Source organism: Podarcis muralis, chromosome 7, assembly GCF_964188315.1.
Source record: "Podarcis muralis chromosome 7, rPodMur119.hap1.1, whole genome shotgun sequence".
In the NCBI taxonomy this organism is placed as follows: Eukaryota; Metazoa; Chordata; class Lepidosauria; order Squamata; family Lacertidae; genus Podarcis; species Podarcis muralis.
In genome coordinates, this window is record NC_135661.1 from 51,840,395 (window position 1) to 51,859,369 (window position 18,975).

The following is an 18,975-nucleotide window of genomic DNA, read 5'->3' on the forward strand; positions in this document are numbered from 1 at the left end:
AGTTGGGGGACAGTGGGACAGGCGCGCTGTGCCTCCCCGCTGTCCCCCGAGTTTGCGGGGCTGGCGACGGGGAGGAGCAGCTTCTCCCCCCCGCCAGCCTTCTAACCAAGTTGGGGGACAGCGGGACAGGCGCGCTGTGCCTCCCCGCTGTCCCCCGAGTTTGCGGGGCTGGCGACGGGGAGGAGCAGCTTCTCCCCCCCCCCCGCCAGCCTTCTAACCAAGTCAGGGGACAGTGGGATGGCGGCGTTCCGCCTCCTCGCTGTTCCCCGAGCTTGTGGGGCTGGCGGTGGGGCTCTCTTCAAGCCTGGAGAGCGAGAGGGGTCGGTGCGCACCGACCCCTCTCGCTCTCCAGGCTTCAGCGAAAGCCTACATTCACCCCATAGGACGCATACACATTGCCCCTTCATTTTTGGAGGGGAAAAAGTGCGTCCTATAGGGCGAAAAATACGGTACTGTCAAGCACTCAGTTCCCCTGCACTTGCACACTTCAGCACATTCTAGCATTACAATACATTACAGGGAGTAACTCGGGTAACTCTTTGAGGCAGGTCTTTCTTGTTTACTGCTAATTATTTCACAAGCAGGCCTGGAAACTGAGCCAGTGCAGTTAGCAATATTGTCATTATGCCCAGTCCCAGCTAGTAATCCCACGCCATCCTGAACTAACTGCGGTTTCCAAGTAGCCTTCAAAGGCAGCCCCAGGTAAAGTGCACGACAGTAGTCTAACCAGGAAGCTAATAGAGCATGGATAGTACACTATAAATTTATTTTGTTTTCAAACATTCACAACAGCAAACTTTCAATGGCAAAGCTGAAAAGGTTTATTCCAAACTTCTCACCTCCAGCAATCTTCAGGAACTCTTCCCCAGTTGCTTTGTAAACCTGAAGTAAGAAAAAAATAAAGTACTGTGTTGGTGTGACAGATTATACTACTAAATATGAACAACAGTAGCATTGCATAACTTCTGGACTTTTTTTTTTTGACACGTGGGTTTTTAACCCTTCTGTGCATGCAAAACGCACTTTACTGATCTGATAATGCAGAGGTCAGCAAACCTTCTGGGCCCAGAAGCGCCACACACAGAGCAACCTATTACACTGGTTAATAAAAAAAATAAAAAAAATGATTTATACCCCACCCTCTCCAGCCAAGACCGGGCTCAGGGTGGCTAACACCAGGTATAAAACAATTGATTAAAATACAACTTAAAAACAAGATGAAAATACAACATTAAAATGCAGCCTCATTTCAGTAGAAACTCAAATCAAAAACTTTTTGGGGATGAAAACGTCAAATCTTCACCAAGGCCAACTATCCAGACTGGTCCTATGTGGGCCAGAAAAAAAAAGCCAAGGAAGTCCCCAAATAGGAGTTCCATCACAGAAGGAGGAAACAGGAAAAAGGATAGAGGGGAAGGGGATCAAGTTGATTCCAAGCCAAAGGCCAGGCAAAATGCATCTTCCAAGCCTAATTTCAGCAGAGGGAGGAGTGAGGGGAGGGGACCATGTGGGCACATATTGATGATCCCTCAAATTAACATGACCACATGTCCTATTTTACAGAGGACAGTCCTCCATTTTACTCCCCACTAGGATGAGATGCATCCATTTAAATCATAGCATCTCAATTCTATTTCAATTGTAGTTAATTATTATTGAATTTCCATATTTACCTGCAAATTAGCACATGCACGTTTTATGGAAATATGTGCTCTCTTTTCTGGTGATGTTAGATCAAACAGCTAGTATTATTTGACAATGGCTTGGATTTAATGTTGAAATAGGAAACCTAGTAAAGATAAATCTGTTTCTTTTCATTTATTCACCCATTCCCCACTTTTTCTTGTACAAACCACAGGGGCTAACAACATCCAAAAGCATTCAGACCTGAACCCAAGCAATGTACCTCAATGTATCTGCTACCCATGTGGTGCTTGTGCCGCTCTAGGGCCAAATCTCTCTGCTCAGAGTTGACAAATCGCACCAGGGCCTCTCCATTCCTCCTTCCTTGGGCGTTCAGGCACAGGGCCACCCCACCTCTAGCAGGGAGACACACAAAAAATATGAACAAGGATGACTTCACCTACATCCTGAAAAAAACCAATTACTCTTTAATTCTTCCGGGGCAGAGTGCATGGATGCAAGACATATTTAAGGAAAAGCAGGAACATTTTTTCAGCTCAAAGGCCACATTGATTTGTTGGGAACATTCCAGGGGCTACATACATTGGTGGGGGGGGGGGGAGAGGCAAAATTGGTCAGAACAATGGATCTGACTCTTAGCTTGGTACTTCAAGCTACATTCCCAACCTTGCAAGTCAGACACCCGCCCCCTTCTGTCCCCCATCAAAGCAAGCCAGAAGCAACATCACTATTCAAGAACACATTTCAGCAGGGGAAAGCACTTGTGAAAGGTGCAGAGCTTGGCACGGGTCTGTGGAGAGCAGGGAGTGCCCTGAGGGTCAGCCAGAGCCCCCTGGCCAGAGGTTGTCCATCGCTGCAGTAAAGTTTGGGACTTGAGTAGACAACTAAGGCTGCAACCCTAAGGGCCCTTATCAGCTGGGGCCTATTTGTCTCTTGACTTCTCAAGTCATATGGGCTGACAGCCTAAATGCCTCTTTCTCTCCCAAGCGCTCAGAATCCTTCAGCAGGAAAATGTAACACACATACGAATTTGTAGCAATGAAATCAAATAGCACTGCATCCTGAACAGGGAACTTTACAGCAGATCTTACTTGGCAATATTAAGGCCTTTGAAAAACCGAGCAATGTCCTGGTCGGAAGACTGCCAAGGGAGCCCTCTGGCACGTATTACTGTTTCGCTGTCCACTGCTTCTGATTTACTACTGTGGAAAAGAAAAAGGAGGACGTTTGAGATCAGCAACTGATCCAAGCACTCCGCAATTCTTTTTAAACTATGCTGCAAGCAACCATGTAATAAGCACACCAGTGTTGAGTTCTTTCTACAAAACAAATTATGTTATTTGGCAATTCCGGTGTGCACAACTTCAGCCACTGAAGTGGGAGCCTCAACCCCTTTCACAATGGAGGCCAGGAGCCAAAGAACTACGCAATGAGTTCTATGCAACCCAAGCATCTGTGTACTTGCGTTTCTTGAACAATAACACATCCCGCTAACTCAGGTGTCCACATAGTTTTAAATGTGAGAGAGCTTGTGATATGGGATGGGAGAATTCGGATATTTAAGGAGGGGGAAGTGTGAACCATTCCACTGGATGAAAATAGCTCTTTGGATCCCAGCCAGGATGTGAAATGAAACATGAGCTTGAGCTTGCAGGAAGCGAAAGACACCGCTCCAAGACAGTGCATTCAAAGCAAAACATAGGTGCACACTGGACTGGCAAGGCTATTGCGATTGCTCTTTCCTGCACAGCCAAAACATTTAGAGGCTACCCCTGGTGTGGATAGCACTGAGCTGGAAGAACAATTCGGTATAAGGAAGCAGCTTGTGTCCCTGTTTGAGCAATGGAAAATGGATGCCATTCAAGACACACTGCCACCTCCCAAATAAAGGACAAATTTCGTCATTTCACTATCACATTTTTAACAACAACCAAAAAGATACTGCGTTTCTGCTTAAAGATTAAACACCCCATACAATAAAAGAACCCCCTGTGATGCAGCACAGAATATATAACACATCTAAGAAAAAAAAAGAATCCAGATTATCCAATGCAATAAAAGAAAAACAGCACACTATCAGAAATCAAACCATCCAAAAGATTTGACAAGCTGCAGGAAGCCCCCTGTTGTCCATCTGCCTGTGTCCATCTGTAAATTTGCCTGTGGCTTTTTTCTCTCCCTTCCGCTGCTTGCCATATTAGCTTATTTGCGTGTTTTTAATTTAAAGCAATCCAATCACACCCTTCTCCATCTCTCAAGGACCCAGCAAAACTACCACACATCCTGTGACCCAGGAAATGGGACTGAGGAAAGGCTGGGGAAGGGGAAATTCTCAAGCAAGTTGTCAGTCAGCTGGCCTGGATGCCAACTGCCCACTCACTAATACAGCAGATTACACGCTCCTGGCGATTTCATTTCAGCCTGACAAAATGCACTCTCAGTCAGAGACACACTAACAATAAGAGTGAAGAGCAAAGTGTGCAAATGCCCGCTGAGAAGGTTGGCTCAAGAGAGGGGGCAGCCCTTGACTCAAGGTAGCCTGCAAGGCAGGAGACTTCCAAGAAGCTCAGAAAGAGCACCAAGATAAACAGAGTTGTCCCTTCACCAGAGTCATCTCTCTCTCTCTCTCTGGTGGCAGCCCAAGTGCAAAGACCAAGCATGCCCCAAACCTTCCCACACAATTTGAGGCAGCCTGCCTTTTATCGCTTACATTACGTCCAACTGCAGTTTGCAATACAGTTCTACAGTATAACTGCTCCTTTCCCCCATCCCTTTCGACTGAAAGAAAAGAATATAGGATATTCTTTGAGAAAAACCTTACGAGGGCCTGATTAACTTTTAATGCAACAGGCAAAATATGAGTAAAGGTCTGATTGCAATGGTGTAACAATTGGTGTCTAGGTGCTTTAATTATTTTGGTATTATTGCATCCAAGCTGCTGGAGGGCCAAAGGCCACATCTGCATCAACGTATAGGTTTCTTTAGATGCATGGGAAAAAATGGGGAACATGTTCTGGATTCATGCAAAACATTTTACTGTGGCCCACTGGGATTCCATGTCTTATGAGGAATAAGTTGTATCAGCAACATGGACAAATTCTTCTCATAACAAGTTTGGTGTTTAAAGAAAACACCACTAAAATAATGGATCAAACTCTTTTATGTGCTTGTGGAAAAAAGAAACAAGCACTTATATTTGGAAGACTTATGAAGGCTCCCCTTCAACCCCACCGCCTCAAATACATACCTGTGATATACTGGAATAAAGTGTGTGTGTGTGTGTGTGTGTGTGTGTGTGTGTGTGTATGCAAGTTTGGAAAAGGCTATGGCCCTCCACAGGTTGTTGGGATTCTCAACTATCATCAGCCTCAGCTGATGGGATGATGGGAATTATATAATCCAGAACAGGTAGCCCACTGATTATGTTCGTATTAGCAAAAATGAGCTTCCTGAAAGATTTAGGCTGGCTCTTTTTTTAAAAGCAAGTGTTTAATTTAGTCAAGATTTATATATTACATTTGGTTATACCCACTGCAATTTCTGATGCAAACACACTAACCACTTTGGGAAAACTCATATATGAATGCTAAAATGAGAAAAAGCAGAAGTGCCCAACTTGTTTTAGATTTATGTACATGTTTGCACCACCTTGACCCATTCTCTCCCTGCCCCACCAACAAAGAAACTCTCTCTAGAATCAGAAGGTCTAGAAATCAAAAGAAAACCGGATTCATGGGATGCACCAGGTATGGGGAAGCTTTGGCACCCCAGATGTAGTTGGACTGCAACTCCCATCATCCCTGGCTATGGGCCATGCTTATGGGGGCTGATGGGAGTTGTAGTTCAGCAACATATAGAGGGCCAATGGTTCCTCACACCAGGGTGACAGAATCATCTTGGGGACAGAGATATTTGCACCCCCCTCCCAATCATGCACCCATTGCTGCACTGTGAAGCTACTACTTACCAGGGTCCAGTTTCATACTTGTATTTCACGGTTTCTGGGACAGTGAACCTGTGATCTGCAACTGATCAAAACACATTAAAAAAATACTTTATTTTTTAAATGGAAATGCACACAGAAGATTGAAGAGAGAGAAAACTGGCATTTGTCAGCCATGATGGAAAAGTGCCCACATTCAGCAGAAGCAATTGTTTCCACTTACCACATGTATCCGGCAGCATGCTGAAAATAATGGCCACCATGGCTTTCACTTGCCACACTCCAAAATCCTCCTCCGCTTCGTTAATCCTAAAGCCTATATCTAGACAACATGTTCAAGAAAACAGGGCAAAGGGTTTCACGAGCAACAAGGACACACAATTACGGCAGTGAATGCACCATAGGCTGATTAATATTGATTCTGTTTGTCAGACAGCAGGCTGCCATTATGAAGAGTTCTCTCAGAAAAATGATGATCCGACTGCAATTGATACATGCACAAGTGCTTAGTAAGAAACATCAGCAGCATATATGGTCTCCATGAAATAAAGGCTACACACAATTACTAGTGCTTTTTTCCAGGGGGTACTCAAGGGTACACAGTACCACCACCTCTCTTTTGTGGTTGAAATGTGTGGCACTTACTGTAACAACTTCGTGGTGAGTACCGACACCTATTTTTCTAGAAAAAAAGCACTACACATGCTCTCTTCAGCTACATGGGTTGTTGTTATTTCACTACAGCGATAGAGCAGGAATTGAACTATAGCTCCAGATATCATGGCCAATGATCAAAGATCTTGGACTACAGATCCCATCCATGCTAGGGTGAATGCTATGTTTTCTAGAACAGGGATGGCCTACACCTGCATCCTGCAGGGTGGATTATTCTCGGGACAGTGGTCTAGGGACCTGAAGTGTATTATGCCACATAAACTACCCCAACTCTACAGTACCATTGGTGCAACCTAGCAGGAAAAGGGTAAATGGTTCACATGTGCTGAGTCACAGCTAGGGCATTACAGGCAAACCCTAAAGAGAGTGTGGCATTGTGGTGTAAGCTCAGCTCTTTCTTAAAACTAAAAAAGGAAGAAAAAAGTTTTCATTTTCCTTTAAAGTGGGGAGAAGAGATCACCCCATTGGATTAAAAGTTGGTAGGGCCACTGGAACCTGTATCAACACAAAGAGCCAATCCAGCTTTAGAAGGAGCAAGAGAAAGGATACATTCTGCCATAGACTGGATAGTTTGGTCTTTCACGGGGGCCACATTAGGGTAGCAGTCATGAAACTCTTTGCGCAGATCATAAAATGAATAAAAGCTGTCAGACAGTAGGAGATTCTGTGATGGACAAAAACAACAACACATATAGAGCATTAGAAAGCCTCATTCATATCCTACAAGGATGCAGGTCTTTAGTTTTCTCCAATAGTAGAAGACTAACACAAAGGCATTATTATAACTATAATTATTATTGTTACAAAAACTCATGCAGATCTGCATAGATGCAGATCATTAGGTTTCTCCAACTAAGGTCAAATCCACACCATATATTTCATGCACACTGCTTCGCCCAAAGAATTCTGATAACTGTAGTTCGCCCTTCACTACCATTCCCAGCACCTTAAACTACTGGAGGAAGCCATGGCAGTGGAGGAGAGAGGAACTTAGGCACTCTCTGTTCATACTTAGTGACAGCTTTAGGATGTTACAGTGGTACCTTGGTTTAAGAACTTAATTCGTTCTGGAGGTCCGTTCTTAACCTGAAACTGTTCTTAACCTGAGGTACCACTTTAGCTAATGGGGCCTCCCACTGCCTCTGTTCTCATCCTGAAGCAAAGTTCTTAACCCGAGGTACTATTTCTGGGTTAGCGGAGTCTGTAACCTGAAGTGTCTGTAACCCGAGGTACCACTATATAACAAACTGGTTTGTTCTGATGATAATGAGCCTTGCCTCCCTGTAGCATTCTGAACTCCCTGCTCCTCTGTTCTTCTCCAGCAAGGAAGAGACTGGAAGCCTTTGTTTCTAATTTTGTTACCCACACTTTAGTGCTATGTCAAAGCCCCGTACTGTGGTTTGTCTTAACCGAAACAAGCCAGCTTCAATAAGTCAGTTTGAAATTGACTTGTTTCCAACCAGCAGTAGTTGGGATTAACAAGTTTAGGGTTCTGGAAATGTAAATTGTGGTAAATAAAATCTCTTTCAGCCATGCTAAATAGTGGGTGGGGGGAGGGGGAGCGTGTGGGAGCCCAGCAGAAGGCAGGTCCCATTCCCATCATGATAACATCCAAACCTAGTCATTGTGAAACTTCTGTGTCTCTTACAAGTTGCAAAAGCATTTTATCTCAGGCAGCGAGATGATTTGGTTCAGTGCTGTGCATCTTTCACAAGTTCTACTCACATTTGGAGACTATACAATCTGCCATGGTGATGGCGAAGGGGTTGTACTTTTCAGACCTACTCTGACCACCAGTGGCTGCATTCATGTTTTCCAGGCTAGTGCTAGGATCCTGCTAGCGACATACCTTTTTCGAGGCCTCTGGATGAAGGACCTGCCGAATGAGGAGCTGGCCATCTGTGCAGAATGTGTAGGTGTTTCTTCCCAGAGCCTTTAGATCACTGGATACAAGTTGGCTGAACTAGAAAAAGCAAACAGTTGTATTCAGATTTGCAAGTTTCCAACTCAGTCCCTCTTCTTGCCATTTAAAATACTAGTCACCAAATGAGCGTGTTTGAAACATGACCCAATGGAATGCTTCTGCAAAAATGTCTGAAAGGCGCAGCCCATTCTGGGAAATGCAGTCGGGAGAGGCTTGGGAAATGTGAGGAGATTGTGGCTGCTGTGGTCTTTCCCTGGTCCTCCTCCTCCTATGCTGCTCTGAGTCAAGCCATGGTTTGGCTTAGCTTATCCTCCCAACTTGGTCCATGGTTTGTCTCCTCCAGACCAGAGGATTAGGGGAGGAACACAGTACATGTGAGCAATTCTCTGGGAAGCTGCATGTTTGTGTTAAGCCATGATTTGGTCCAGTGTGATGTGCAAACCAGGCACTGAGTAACTCAGTAACTCAGGTAACTCAGACTTCTTTAAAAAATAATAATGCAATAAATATAAAGTAAAATGAGGATCAGAGCAGAGCAATCCAGTCAAACTGGGAGCAGGAAAGTTTTGGTTTCACATATCATTCTATCCCTGATTAAACACATGCAGCAATTTGGCAAAAGCTCAGTAATTATGTGAATTCATGGGTCCCAACCACAGCCTTTTAAAAAACAAAAGAGTGTATGCCAGTGCAAGATCAGTGCTGTTTTAGCAAAAGCTACCAAACAGTTAACACTGATTAACAAGTTTCTGTTAACCAATTTGATAAGGAGAGAAAGTTAAGCAAACAATGGTCAGCAACTCAATAAAGGAGGGCAGAAGAGCCAAGTGCTTAGTCCAAGACTGCATATACAACATACATTTAAAGCACCAGACTCTTCACCCGCCCCCAAGAAGAATCCTGGGCATTGTAGTTTAAGGGAACTGTAGCTATGTGAGGGAGTAAACTACAATTCCCAGGATTATTTGGCGGAAGTCACGTATGGTGTTTTCACAACCCTATACATCTTTTCACAGCTGGCTGAGGCCAGATTGGAATCAGGGGCTTCCCAGTTACTGATCTCTTTAAAACAACAAAGGATTGTCACTCCTTCTGCAATAATATTTTTTGCAGCTATCAGACAGTGCTAATAAGCACCAGCACAACCAGAAACCCACCAGTCTCGAGAAGTCTGCAAAGAAACAAAAAAACACAACAGCCTTTTACTGTCAGAAACAGTATTTTCCACCTGTTCTCCCTCCTTTCAAGGTTCACTCATAGAAACCAATGATGCAAAACAGTATGCACCAGAAAAAAAGCGTTTTCGGGGCTTGTGCCAGTTTCAAAACTAAATCCCAAGACACACTTCTATTCTTTATTCTCATTAACATGACATTTCAGAAGTCTGCACATTTTGGAGTTCAGAGGCCTCCCTTGTTAAAGAGCGTGGAGTTCAGCAGCCTCAGAGAAACTGTCCTGATGCCAACATTTAAACAAATGCAGTTGGAGCTCTGACACCCCTCCCCCCAAGTCTGTTTTGTAGGAGTGTAGCTGTGCCCAAGGTGTGTTTGATTACAGGAATTACAGCAAAAGCAAATGTCAGATCCAGTGTCCAAAGCACCAGATCTGAAGTCTCTTGCAGGTGACTCAGGTTAGAGGGAATCCAAACACAGTATGTATCTGAACACATTTGGTAAACAGTAACAGTTAGTTCATTAGCATCTCAATAATAGGGGACTGAGGTCAATACATGAATATATTTATTCAAAATAGAGTGATCCAGAGCAGAGGCTTTCTATGGGGAGATAGAATCTTCCCAGCAATGTCTTGAAAACTGGTAGCCCGCCATTCCACTCAAGCAGCCCGCAAGGTAAAATCTCAGGTTGCTTACATTGTTGTTTAATATATGGTTGCTTTGCTCTGCAACCTGAAAATTGCCCTGATTCCTGATGTCTTGGGGAGATTAACATGCAGTTCAGTTCCTTCTCCACTGGCCTCTGCCAATGTCTAGAGGGCTGATCTCCACCCAGGCAGGTTAGGGAGCTATCACCAGTGGCAGCAACAGAAAGCTCTGAAATAGAGCATTTTGGAGTGGGATGTCAGACATTGTGGATCATTGTCTGTTTTATGGTGTAGTACATGTGACTAATCCTATTTTTATTCTCACAACAACCCTTTGAGGGAGGTTAGGCTGAGAGATACTGACTGGCCCACCATCACCCAGCAGGCTTGACAGCAGAGTGAAGATTTGAACCTGTATAACACATGGGCACTTGGCATCAAGTCTGATTGATGGTTCCTTTAGCTCAGTGGTTTAGAGTGTAGTACTGATAACACCAAGGTTGAAGGTGTGATCCCCATATGGGAAAGCAGCATATTCCTGCATTGCAGGGGGTTGGACTAGATGTGTCAGTGTGTCTTCCAACTTTACAATTCTATGATTCAAGAGTCATATTCTACTAAGCCCAGTCCTCGCTGGATTGACTGTTGGCAACACTCGGGGGTCTCAGAAGTCTTTCCCAGCCCCTCCTTTCTCTGTGTGTGTATGCATGCCAGAGACTGAACCTGGGCTTTCTGCGTTATAATCGACAATGATATTGCTATACTGGCTCATAAACAGAACCAATAATAAAGTTGCAGTGCTAAGCATGAATCATGAAGTAACAAGAGAAAAATTATTTAGTTTTAAAAGTTTAGCTGCCCCCGCCAGCTCCTATAATACATTTTACCTACAGTGAATATTTGGGCCAAGAAGGGGAAAACTGATTGAGCAGCAGATTTAGAAACTGGTTGGACAGGATTCTGGCTATTTATCTGGCAGCAGAGAGAAAAGTGGCTCAGCAAGTTTAGTCAGTTGCATGTTGGCCAAATGCCAGCATCTGTCTGCTCTCTTTTCCTCAAGACAACTCCAAGCTTGACAGCATATAACCCCTACTCCCTTTGTGCGACCATAACCTGCTTTGCATTAAGTGAGATGGTTGGTTGATTTGGCTCAGTATTGTCTGCCCTGATTGGCAGTGGCTCTCCTGAGTTTCACAGGCAGGGGGCATTCTCAGCTAGTCCACCACTCTAACCACTAGGCTACACTGGTTTCTCAACACTCTCTTGGCTCAACACTCCTATTTCTAGGTGTAGTAGTAACCTCCAGGGACAGCGCAACACAGCCATAACTCTGGCTTGACACTGCATCAATGTGTTAGCACAAACCATGGTTTCAAACCTGCTTCAAAACTATGGCCCTCAGCTAGCTGGGCATAATTCACAGATTATCAATTCAGGTATCATGGTTTAGCATCCCTTATCAAATGGAGAGCACAGTATCTGAATGGAGTCTTTGATCACATCCATACCAGGCCTTTAAAGCACATGGTTTCTTCCAAAGAATCCTGGAAACAGTAGTTTGTTAAGGCCGCAGAGAACTGTAGCTCTGTAAGGAGTTAACTGCAGTCCCCCAGGTTTCAGGATGAAGGGTGGGGAGCCGGGAGCTTCAAATGTATGGCATGGATGTTGTTTCATGGCACTAGCGCAAACTCCAGGGAATCCTGGGTGCAGGGGCACCCATAAAATTCTCACTGTGGGTGCCCGGCCTCCGTCTGCTGCCCGCAGCCTTAACTCTGCCACCATGCCGGTGACTGGGCTGAGGCCTCCACCTCTGGGCCTCTGTTGGGCTCTGCTGTGGATGTGCACCCATGCTCTGCCACCCTACCCCCGCTGCGGCAGCACAGAAGAGGTGCTAGAGAGCAGCGGCAGTGTGCATGCTCAAAACGTGATGTCGTGGTGTCACGCCACACGCTGCTGGGCACACACAGGCTGGGGCCCAAATCATCACCTTTGTTTCATGGCCATACCTCTTAAAAATCTAACAGCTTGTTCTCTGCTAAATCTGGTGTTGCTGCAATCTCCAATTTGGCCTCACCAAGAGCAAGCTCGTGCCCACGAAATACTGCTGAAGAGAGATGAGTTTTTTGGATTACAAATGCACCTGCAGGCATAATAAAAGCAAAGAAACTTTCTGAAACAGAAAGCCCCCCCCCCCCCACCTGCCAGTGGGGTTTTGCTTTTCATTCGTCTGTTAACTGTTATTCCACATGACTGAAAATGGGATCACTGTGACCTTGTGCTAAAAAGCTGCCACACGCAACAAATGCAATCCATCAAGCTGTAGCTAATTTCTTTCTGCTTCTGGCAATACACACACACACACACACACACACACACACACACACACACACGCTATGGTGGCTGGACACTAGATCTCTTGCATGGGCCAAAGTAAAACATTCATGATCTCAAAGCCCCAAGTTTGCACCTCCCAAAGCTGGGGTGGAGAAAAACCCACACGCAAATCCAGTGGTGGCTGGTACCCATTGAGCCCGATAGGGCAGGGAGGCAAATGATGGGCAGAGCCAAAGAAATCCTAGCTCTGATGAGTCCTACAAAGGCAGCACTGTAAAAAGGAGAATAAAGCTGGCATCTGCCACCCCTTTGACAGATTGTAAGTAAGAAGGCAGGCAGGCAGCTGGCTGAGAGTGGTGGGGAAGTGCCCCATTTGCCCTAATGGAGCAGACTCGTCTGTGCAAATCCCTCTTGGTCACCCTACACACACTAAGAGCAAACACATTATCCAAGCATGCAACCAAAACAGTGCCAACCAAACACGACAGAAAAGTCTCAATAGGCTTCAGTTTGCATAAGTAGGAAGACAATAAACAACTCTTTGGCGGGGAGGGAATGGAAGCCCCCAAGACTTTGTATTCTTGTCTTTGGGAGATGCCTTGCTCAAACAAAATAAGTACAGAGACATAGTAAGGAGAGGGACTATAGCATATTTATCTTATTAATATGTATATGCTGCTCTTCCTCCCAAAGAAGCCCAGGGCGGCAAACTTACCAACAATAGAATACAATTAAAACTTCTAAATGCAGTTTTTAAAAACCTTCCAAAAACAGATTAAAAGGTTAAAACATACACTCACAGATAATAATCTCAGGGTTGTACTTAATAAGAATATGTTCTTGGACCACAACACTCATCATCCCGGGTCAGCTGGCCATCCTAGGTGGAGCTGATGGGAGTTGGAGTCCAACAACCACTGGAGGGCCTGTGCAGCCCTGCACACCACACACCTGGAAGAACTAATGCTGCAGATGCCTTGAGATCTGCTCCGTTCTTAAAAAATTCCCCATCCAACACGGCTCTCTCACTTCCCCGCCCCACCAACTTCCACTTCATGGCCATCTTTCAGCCTGCAAACACCTCACTAAACACTGCCTGCTGGTCTGATTACTCCTAATCAGTGGTGGCTGGCAGTACAATCATTGTACGTACACACACACATGGCATAGCTGCACTGCGGAGAGAACCAGGAAGAAGAAAAGAATACAGGTTTTGTTGGGACAGGAGCTCACGCTCAGACCACTTCCACAAACTCTGCTTCATTCATAGTTCAGGGGCATACTATAGGGGGCTTCCAGATGACCTGGTTATTAAGCATCCATCCAGGCTTTTTTTCTCTCTTTTTTTTTGCAGGGAGGTTAGACAATGTTGCAGCAAGTCAAGTGGCATCTCATACTTTCCAGGATATTTTTCTGCTACTTTTCTTACTGGAAAAAGTCCTCTTCTCCCTTTTGGAGAAGAGGGTTTGTTCTGCAGCGCGCGCGCGCACGCACACACACACACACACACGCACGCACACACACACACACCTCTAATTGCACAACCTAAATTTAGTGGGTGTGTGACTGAATCCCATCTAAAGAGCAACGGCAGCCTGGAAGTGCTGTAAGAGAGCCTTCCCCAACTGAAGTCAACTAGCAACTCCCAGCAGCCCCAAATGCACAGGTACAATTAAGGGTTGTGGATAAACAGCATGTCATGGGGGTGGGGGCACAAGCTAGCTCCCTTTGCATTAGGGGAAAGTGTAAAAATATTTTTTCCGTGAAAATCTTTAAATGCATTGTGTTAAGAAAAGTAACAGACACAAATTTAGGAGAAACACACACCAAAATGTTAACAAAAAACTAACAATCACCAAGTGGTGTGGAAAATTTCAGAGTGGGCATAGTGTTTCATTTGTAATAAGTTTGTGCCCTGTGGTTTTCTGTAAAAATCCTGCAACCTTTCACACCATAAATGCTCTCAATTTGGTTTTCTGTCCCACTTTTGTGGTTCCTCTAGATGGCAATAATGATGTGTGGACCATTCAGCATAAATCCAATACTATTTCATTAACAACATGTTGGGTGTCTCCCCCCCCCCTTTATTTAATTTTTAAAATGTGAAACAAATTTGCGTAGGGGCCATTCTCATCTTCTCTGTATCATTCCAATTCTAGTATTTGTGCTGCTGGAGTGAGCATTTCATTAATGACATGTTACCCCCCCTTTTTATTAAAGGTTTTCTTGATTTACAAAAGTGTGTGCAATCTCTCTCTTATTACCAGTTTAATGACATGTTGCAGAAGGCAGCTGCAAAAACTCCCAACACACCTCCAATTTGGAGGGGCCCTAAGGCATCCTCCTCTTTGCATCACTGATCCCATCAGATTCAGAGCCCTCTCTGTGGTTGCATTAAAGGGGGTGGGAAGAGAGAAGAGACGCCTTAGGTATCTCTTGTATGACAACAAGTGCAGCCTCAACTCTTACCTAAGCTTGGTTGTAGACGGTGAACTACGATAACTATTTCCAAAGCTATTTCTAAAAAGCAACACTTGTTAAGAAGAATTCACACATGCACACAGATAGACTGAGTCAGTAAAAAACAAACCAACCATGGTGGGCATTGCAGTGTGTTGTTAGTGTTTAGTTTTCCTCTTGCCTTCGCTCTCTCTTTCTCTCCCCCCATTCCAAGGACAAGCTTTCCTAAGCAACGTGATCTTTAGCACTTGCTCTATTGATTGCAAAGCATGGTCCCGTTGTATTTACCCAACACTCTTTCACTGTTTGTACTGCACAGCTGGACCAATCAGGAGGAAGGCTAAACAATAGCTGCAGAGCTGGGGGAAACTGTGCACACCAGCCTTCCTGGTGCTTTGGGCTACAACTCCCACCAGCAGGGGCAAGGCTGGTGTACACATACTTCTTTTTAAAAAAATCCACATCAGATATCAAGTATGCTCCCCCTCCCCCCATGGCATGCGTGGTGCTAACTTTAGAATAAAGAGCACTTTTTCTGCAGACTCATCTCAACATATCCGAAACCTCTACCTGGTTTTCAGTTTCTGCACATTTATTATGCACATGGATGCATCAATGCTGTCACCTAGGCCTTGGCACAAGTAAATGCAAAATGCAGAAAGCAGGGGAGGGAAAAGTAATGCTACTTTTAAGGCAAAGAATAACTGAGTATAGGCATCTTTGTTCTCCAACTACCAATTTTAATAGCCATCCATTTGAACCCTTGCAAAGCTTAACTTCAGCATTTGCCAACCTGTTTCGACTACAATTCCCATCAAATTCAGCCAGCACAGTGACAAGACTCTGGTCTTCTCTTCAGTTCTTTTATTGCAGCAACAAAAACTAAGAAAGTGCCACTTCTGGAAATTTGAATCTTTTTATGGAATTTTTCAAGAGCGCACACCATTTTTGGCAATACTTCAGAAGAAAGCTGACTGGAATGAAGTGGAACTAAATAGTATGCAGACTGACCCTAGGAAAGGTAAAGGGGCAGGTAATCTTGATGCAAAAGAGAAATGGATGCTACCAAGAAAGAGGTTCAAAAAATAAATAACTACTACTAATATATCTGAAAACCTAACTTCTGCAGAAGAATCATAAGCACCTAAGAAAAGCTCCACTGCATCAAAACAGTAGCTCACCCAGTCCAGCCCCCTGTTCTCACAGTGACCAACCAGATGCCATACTATGAAACCTGCAAGCAGGACCCAGGCACAACAGCACCCCCCCTGTCTGTGGTTCTCATCAGCTACTGAGAGAACTGTTGGTGTTGCCTATCCCTCTCCCCATCTGAGGGTATTAAGAGCTGCAGGCCATGGGGGAAATGCAGAAGACATAAAGCCCAGACCATGGAGCTTGTGCCAGCAGCTCCTGAAGTTGCCCTGAGAATATTCTGTATGATTTGTTTATCCTAATATTGTAAATAGCCTCAGGTGCCTTGGCAGAAACTGGCATATACGGTAAGTGCAACCAAGCAAATCCATCAGTCAAAATCCAGCACACCCATATAATTAATGCACCCTCCCTGATCTGCTACTATGAGGTGGGAGACAGAGAAAGAACCTACAGATCTTGACCTAATTCTATGCAGCCTTTGGACTTAGTTCATGCAGACTGGGGGCAGCAGAGGGAGGGAGAGCCTGGGGCAGGACCGGCCCAGGACATTTAACAACTACCAGTCTCAGTGGGCATCAACCACCACGGATGAACACCTGACAAGTGTTGGCTGACACCCAGTTTAATCAGAGAAGGAAATAGACCCAAGCTCCATCACACCCCAAGTCCAGTGGAATTTCAGTTCCACATACCCTGTGGAAGAAACGCTGGCTGGCTCCAAAGAAAAGGTAAACACCTGACAGGCATGTTGGTGAGGGACTGTTAATACCTTCCACTCACTACCAGACCTGCATCCGCTTTTGCAGCAAAACCAAAGTTTACCCTAGCAACTCGCAGGCTTGGTTTGCATTTTAAAGGCATGCAATGTATTAAATATGCAGCTGGTGGCAAATCCCTGTGCCTTTCTGTCACTGCTTCTAAAGGGCAGGGGAACATTTCAGGCAAAAGAAAAAAGGGGAGGGGAGAGCAGGAGTAGGGAATCTTTCCCAGCCCATGTGGTCAGCATTTCCTTCTGAGCAAACCTTTCAAGGAACACATGCAAGTGGTGGGCGGGGCCAGAGGCAAAAGTGGGTGGAGCAACAAATGTACACACTGCTTTTGTAAAGTACTTTTACACAAACAAACACGCAGGCAGGTCTCAGTCCTCCATACACTGCAGAGGAGTGGCTAAGCAGCATTTCCGTACACACCAAATTAATTCTTCAAATTGGAAGGAATCCTGCTGAATCAAGCTTTCCTGATCACTTTTTCAGATGGGGCCAAAGGTGCATATCAAAGAAAGGAAAACTCCTGCAATGAGACAGAAATACTCCCAACCTCCACCCTTCTGCACTCCTTCCCCCCCTTTTTTTTTAAAAAAAGTGGAATAAAATCAAGATGGTTTGCAAGGCCATATAAAGAGGTAGAAAAGGGACACGCCCCTTGCCATCAAATGGCGAAAGTGGGGTGGGGGGGTGGTAGAGGAAGGAGGAAAAGGCTGCAGAACAGGTTTCCCCTGAAACAAAATTGCAACCTGTTAATCAGACTGAAGGAATCTTATGGCTGTAATCTTCCCTTGTGTCCTTTCCGCTCCCCTCTTTTTAAGTTGAAAACATGCAGCCCATTTTCTGCTGACTTCACTCGACTACAGATGTTGAGAAAAGTGATGCCTCTGTTCTTCGGCTACCAAGAGCCAATGCCTCTCACTCATCTGCAGGACCAGACATGAATGCACCAAAGTCAACCTAGGCCCTGCTCTTAAGAGCTTTCCTGAACTGTCAGTTCGTGCATGGCACTGCGCTGCATTCAACCAGAGTGCTTTACCACCACGAGTTCCCTTACAAGGCCAAATGCAAGGTGTTACTGTTCGTATATAAAGCTTGGGACCAGTTTACTTGAAGGATCACCTCATCCGACATCTGCCCATTTGATCTATGGAACCAACATAATGATCATTCTGCACTTGCAAGGAATCGATCCTTCTGTGTGGCAGCAGCGCCTACTCTCTGGAATACCCTTCCCACAGATATTAGGCTGGTGCCTCCAGTGCTTGCTAAAAACATATTTGTTTAGGCAAACCTACTTACACATGTGATTTGCTTATGAATATTTGTTTTGAAACTGGTGATTTCACCCGTCTTTTCATAAATTTTAAGTCTATTTGCTTTTTAAAGTTTTATTTTATCATCAGTGTTTTCTAATGAATATTTTCTACCGTTTTATGGAAGCCTCTTAGAAGTTATGGTTGATTACATGGTACTGTATATCAGTCTTGTTGCCACAATACAAAATAACTTATTTAAGTTATCCCCAAAATCACATTCTCCAGATATTTTAAGGGGTTACAGCCTTCCTGGACTGCATTTTGCCTTCAGCTCCTTTCAACAGATTTTAATGTTGCATTTTTGTATTGTGGCAACACACCCTGGGACCTTGTGGTAAAAGGCAGGTAAGAAGCCCAATAAAAAAAGCAAAGTAATAACAAGCCTGTCAACCAGCTGAATAATTTTAGTTTGTTAAATGACCTGCCTTCCAGCATGTTAAATTTATGTATTACCAGTGCCTTTTCAGAATATCAAAGGAAACATGATGTTCCTTGCAATTTAAATGAAGAAGAGTTCCCACTAGGCATTGGAAGAAGAGACCATATTTTGAAATTTGTTTTCCCCTACTAAGAGCAAATACACCAGGAACCAAACTAGTCTGAAAGAATAAAGACAGATTCCATCTGCTGATGGAATCAGTGGAAGCATCATGCCTGCCAAAATTTCACAAATGGAAAAGGGTCCTTGTATTCTGACACATACCAAGAACCAGGACGTGAGCACCCTCAAGGCTCCTTTTAAGCACTGCAGAAAACTTTCCTTTGCTCCTGTATTATTATGCAGTTACTAAATTGGATACAACAGTTTCTTCTTGTAAAAACAATTCTGGTAGTAATCTAGAACAAGTGCAGCACCAAACCAACCAGCAAGATTTCCTATCTGAATTGGTGCTGAGTGTTGTTAGGAGCCTCCAGTTCTCTTAGGGAACATTTCCA

The 18,975-nt window shown here is 44.5% G+C and overlaps 1 protein-coding gene and 1 pseudogene across 5 annotated transcripts in view; both read right to left on the reverse strand.

Moving 5' to 3' along the window:
- Positions 1-18,975, reverse strand: part of ESRP2 (epithelial splicing regulatory protein 2) — a 48,903-nt gene that overhangs the window by 20,475 nt on the left and 9,453 nt on the right. For all 5 annotated transcript variants that reach the window (XM_077931738.1, XM_028739573.2, XM_028739572.2 and 2 more), the window contains exons 4-10: positions 8,112-8,225; positions 6,812-6,926; positions 5,811-5,909; positions 5,612-5,672; positions 2,736-2,846; positions 1,907-2,039; positions 840-882 (exon numbers count right to left, since the gene is read on the reverse strand). In XM_077931738.1, coding sequence (XP_077787864.1) covers positions 840-882; positions 1,907-2,039; positions 2,736-2,846; positions 5,612-5,672; positions 5,811-5,909; positions 6,812-6,926; positions 8,112-8,225 — 676 coding nt within the window. The remainder of the gene's footprint in view (positions 1-839; positions 883-1,906; positions 2,040-2,735; positions 2,847-5,611; positions 5,673-5,810; positions 5,910-6,811; positions 6,927-8,111; positions 8,226-18,975) is intronic.
- On the reverse strand, positions 14,428-14,524 carry LOC114603652 (U6 spliceosomal RNA; annotated as a pseudogene).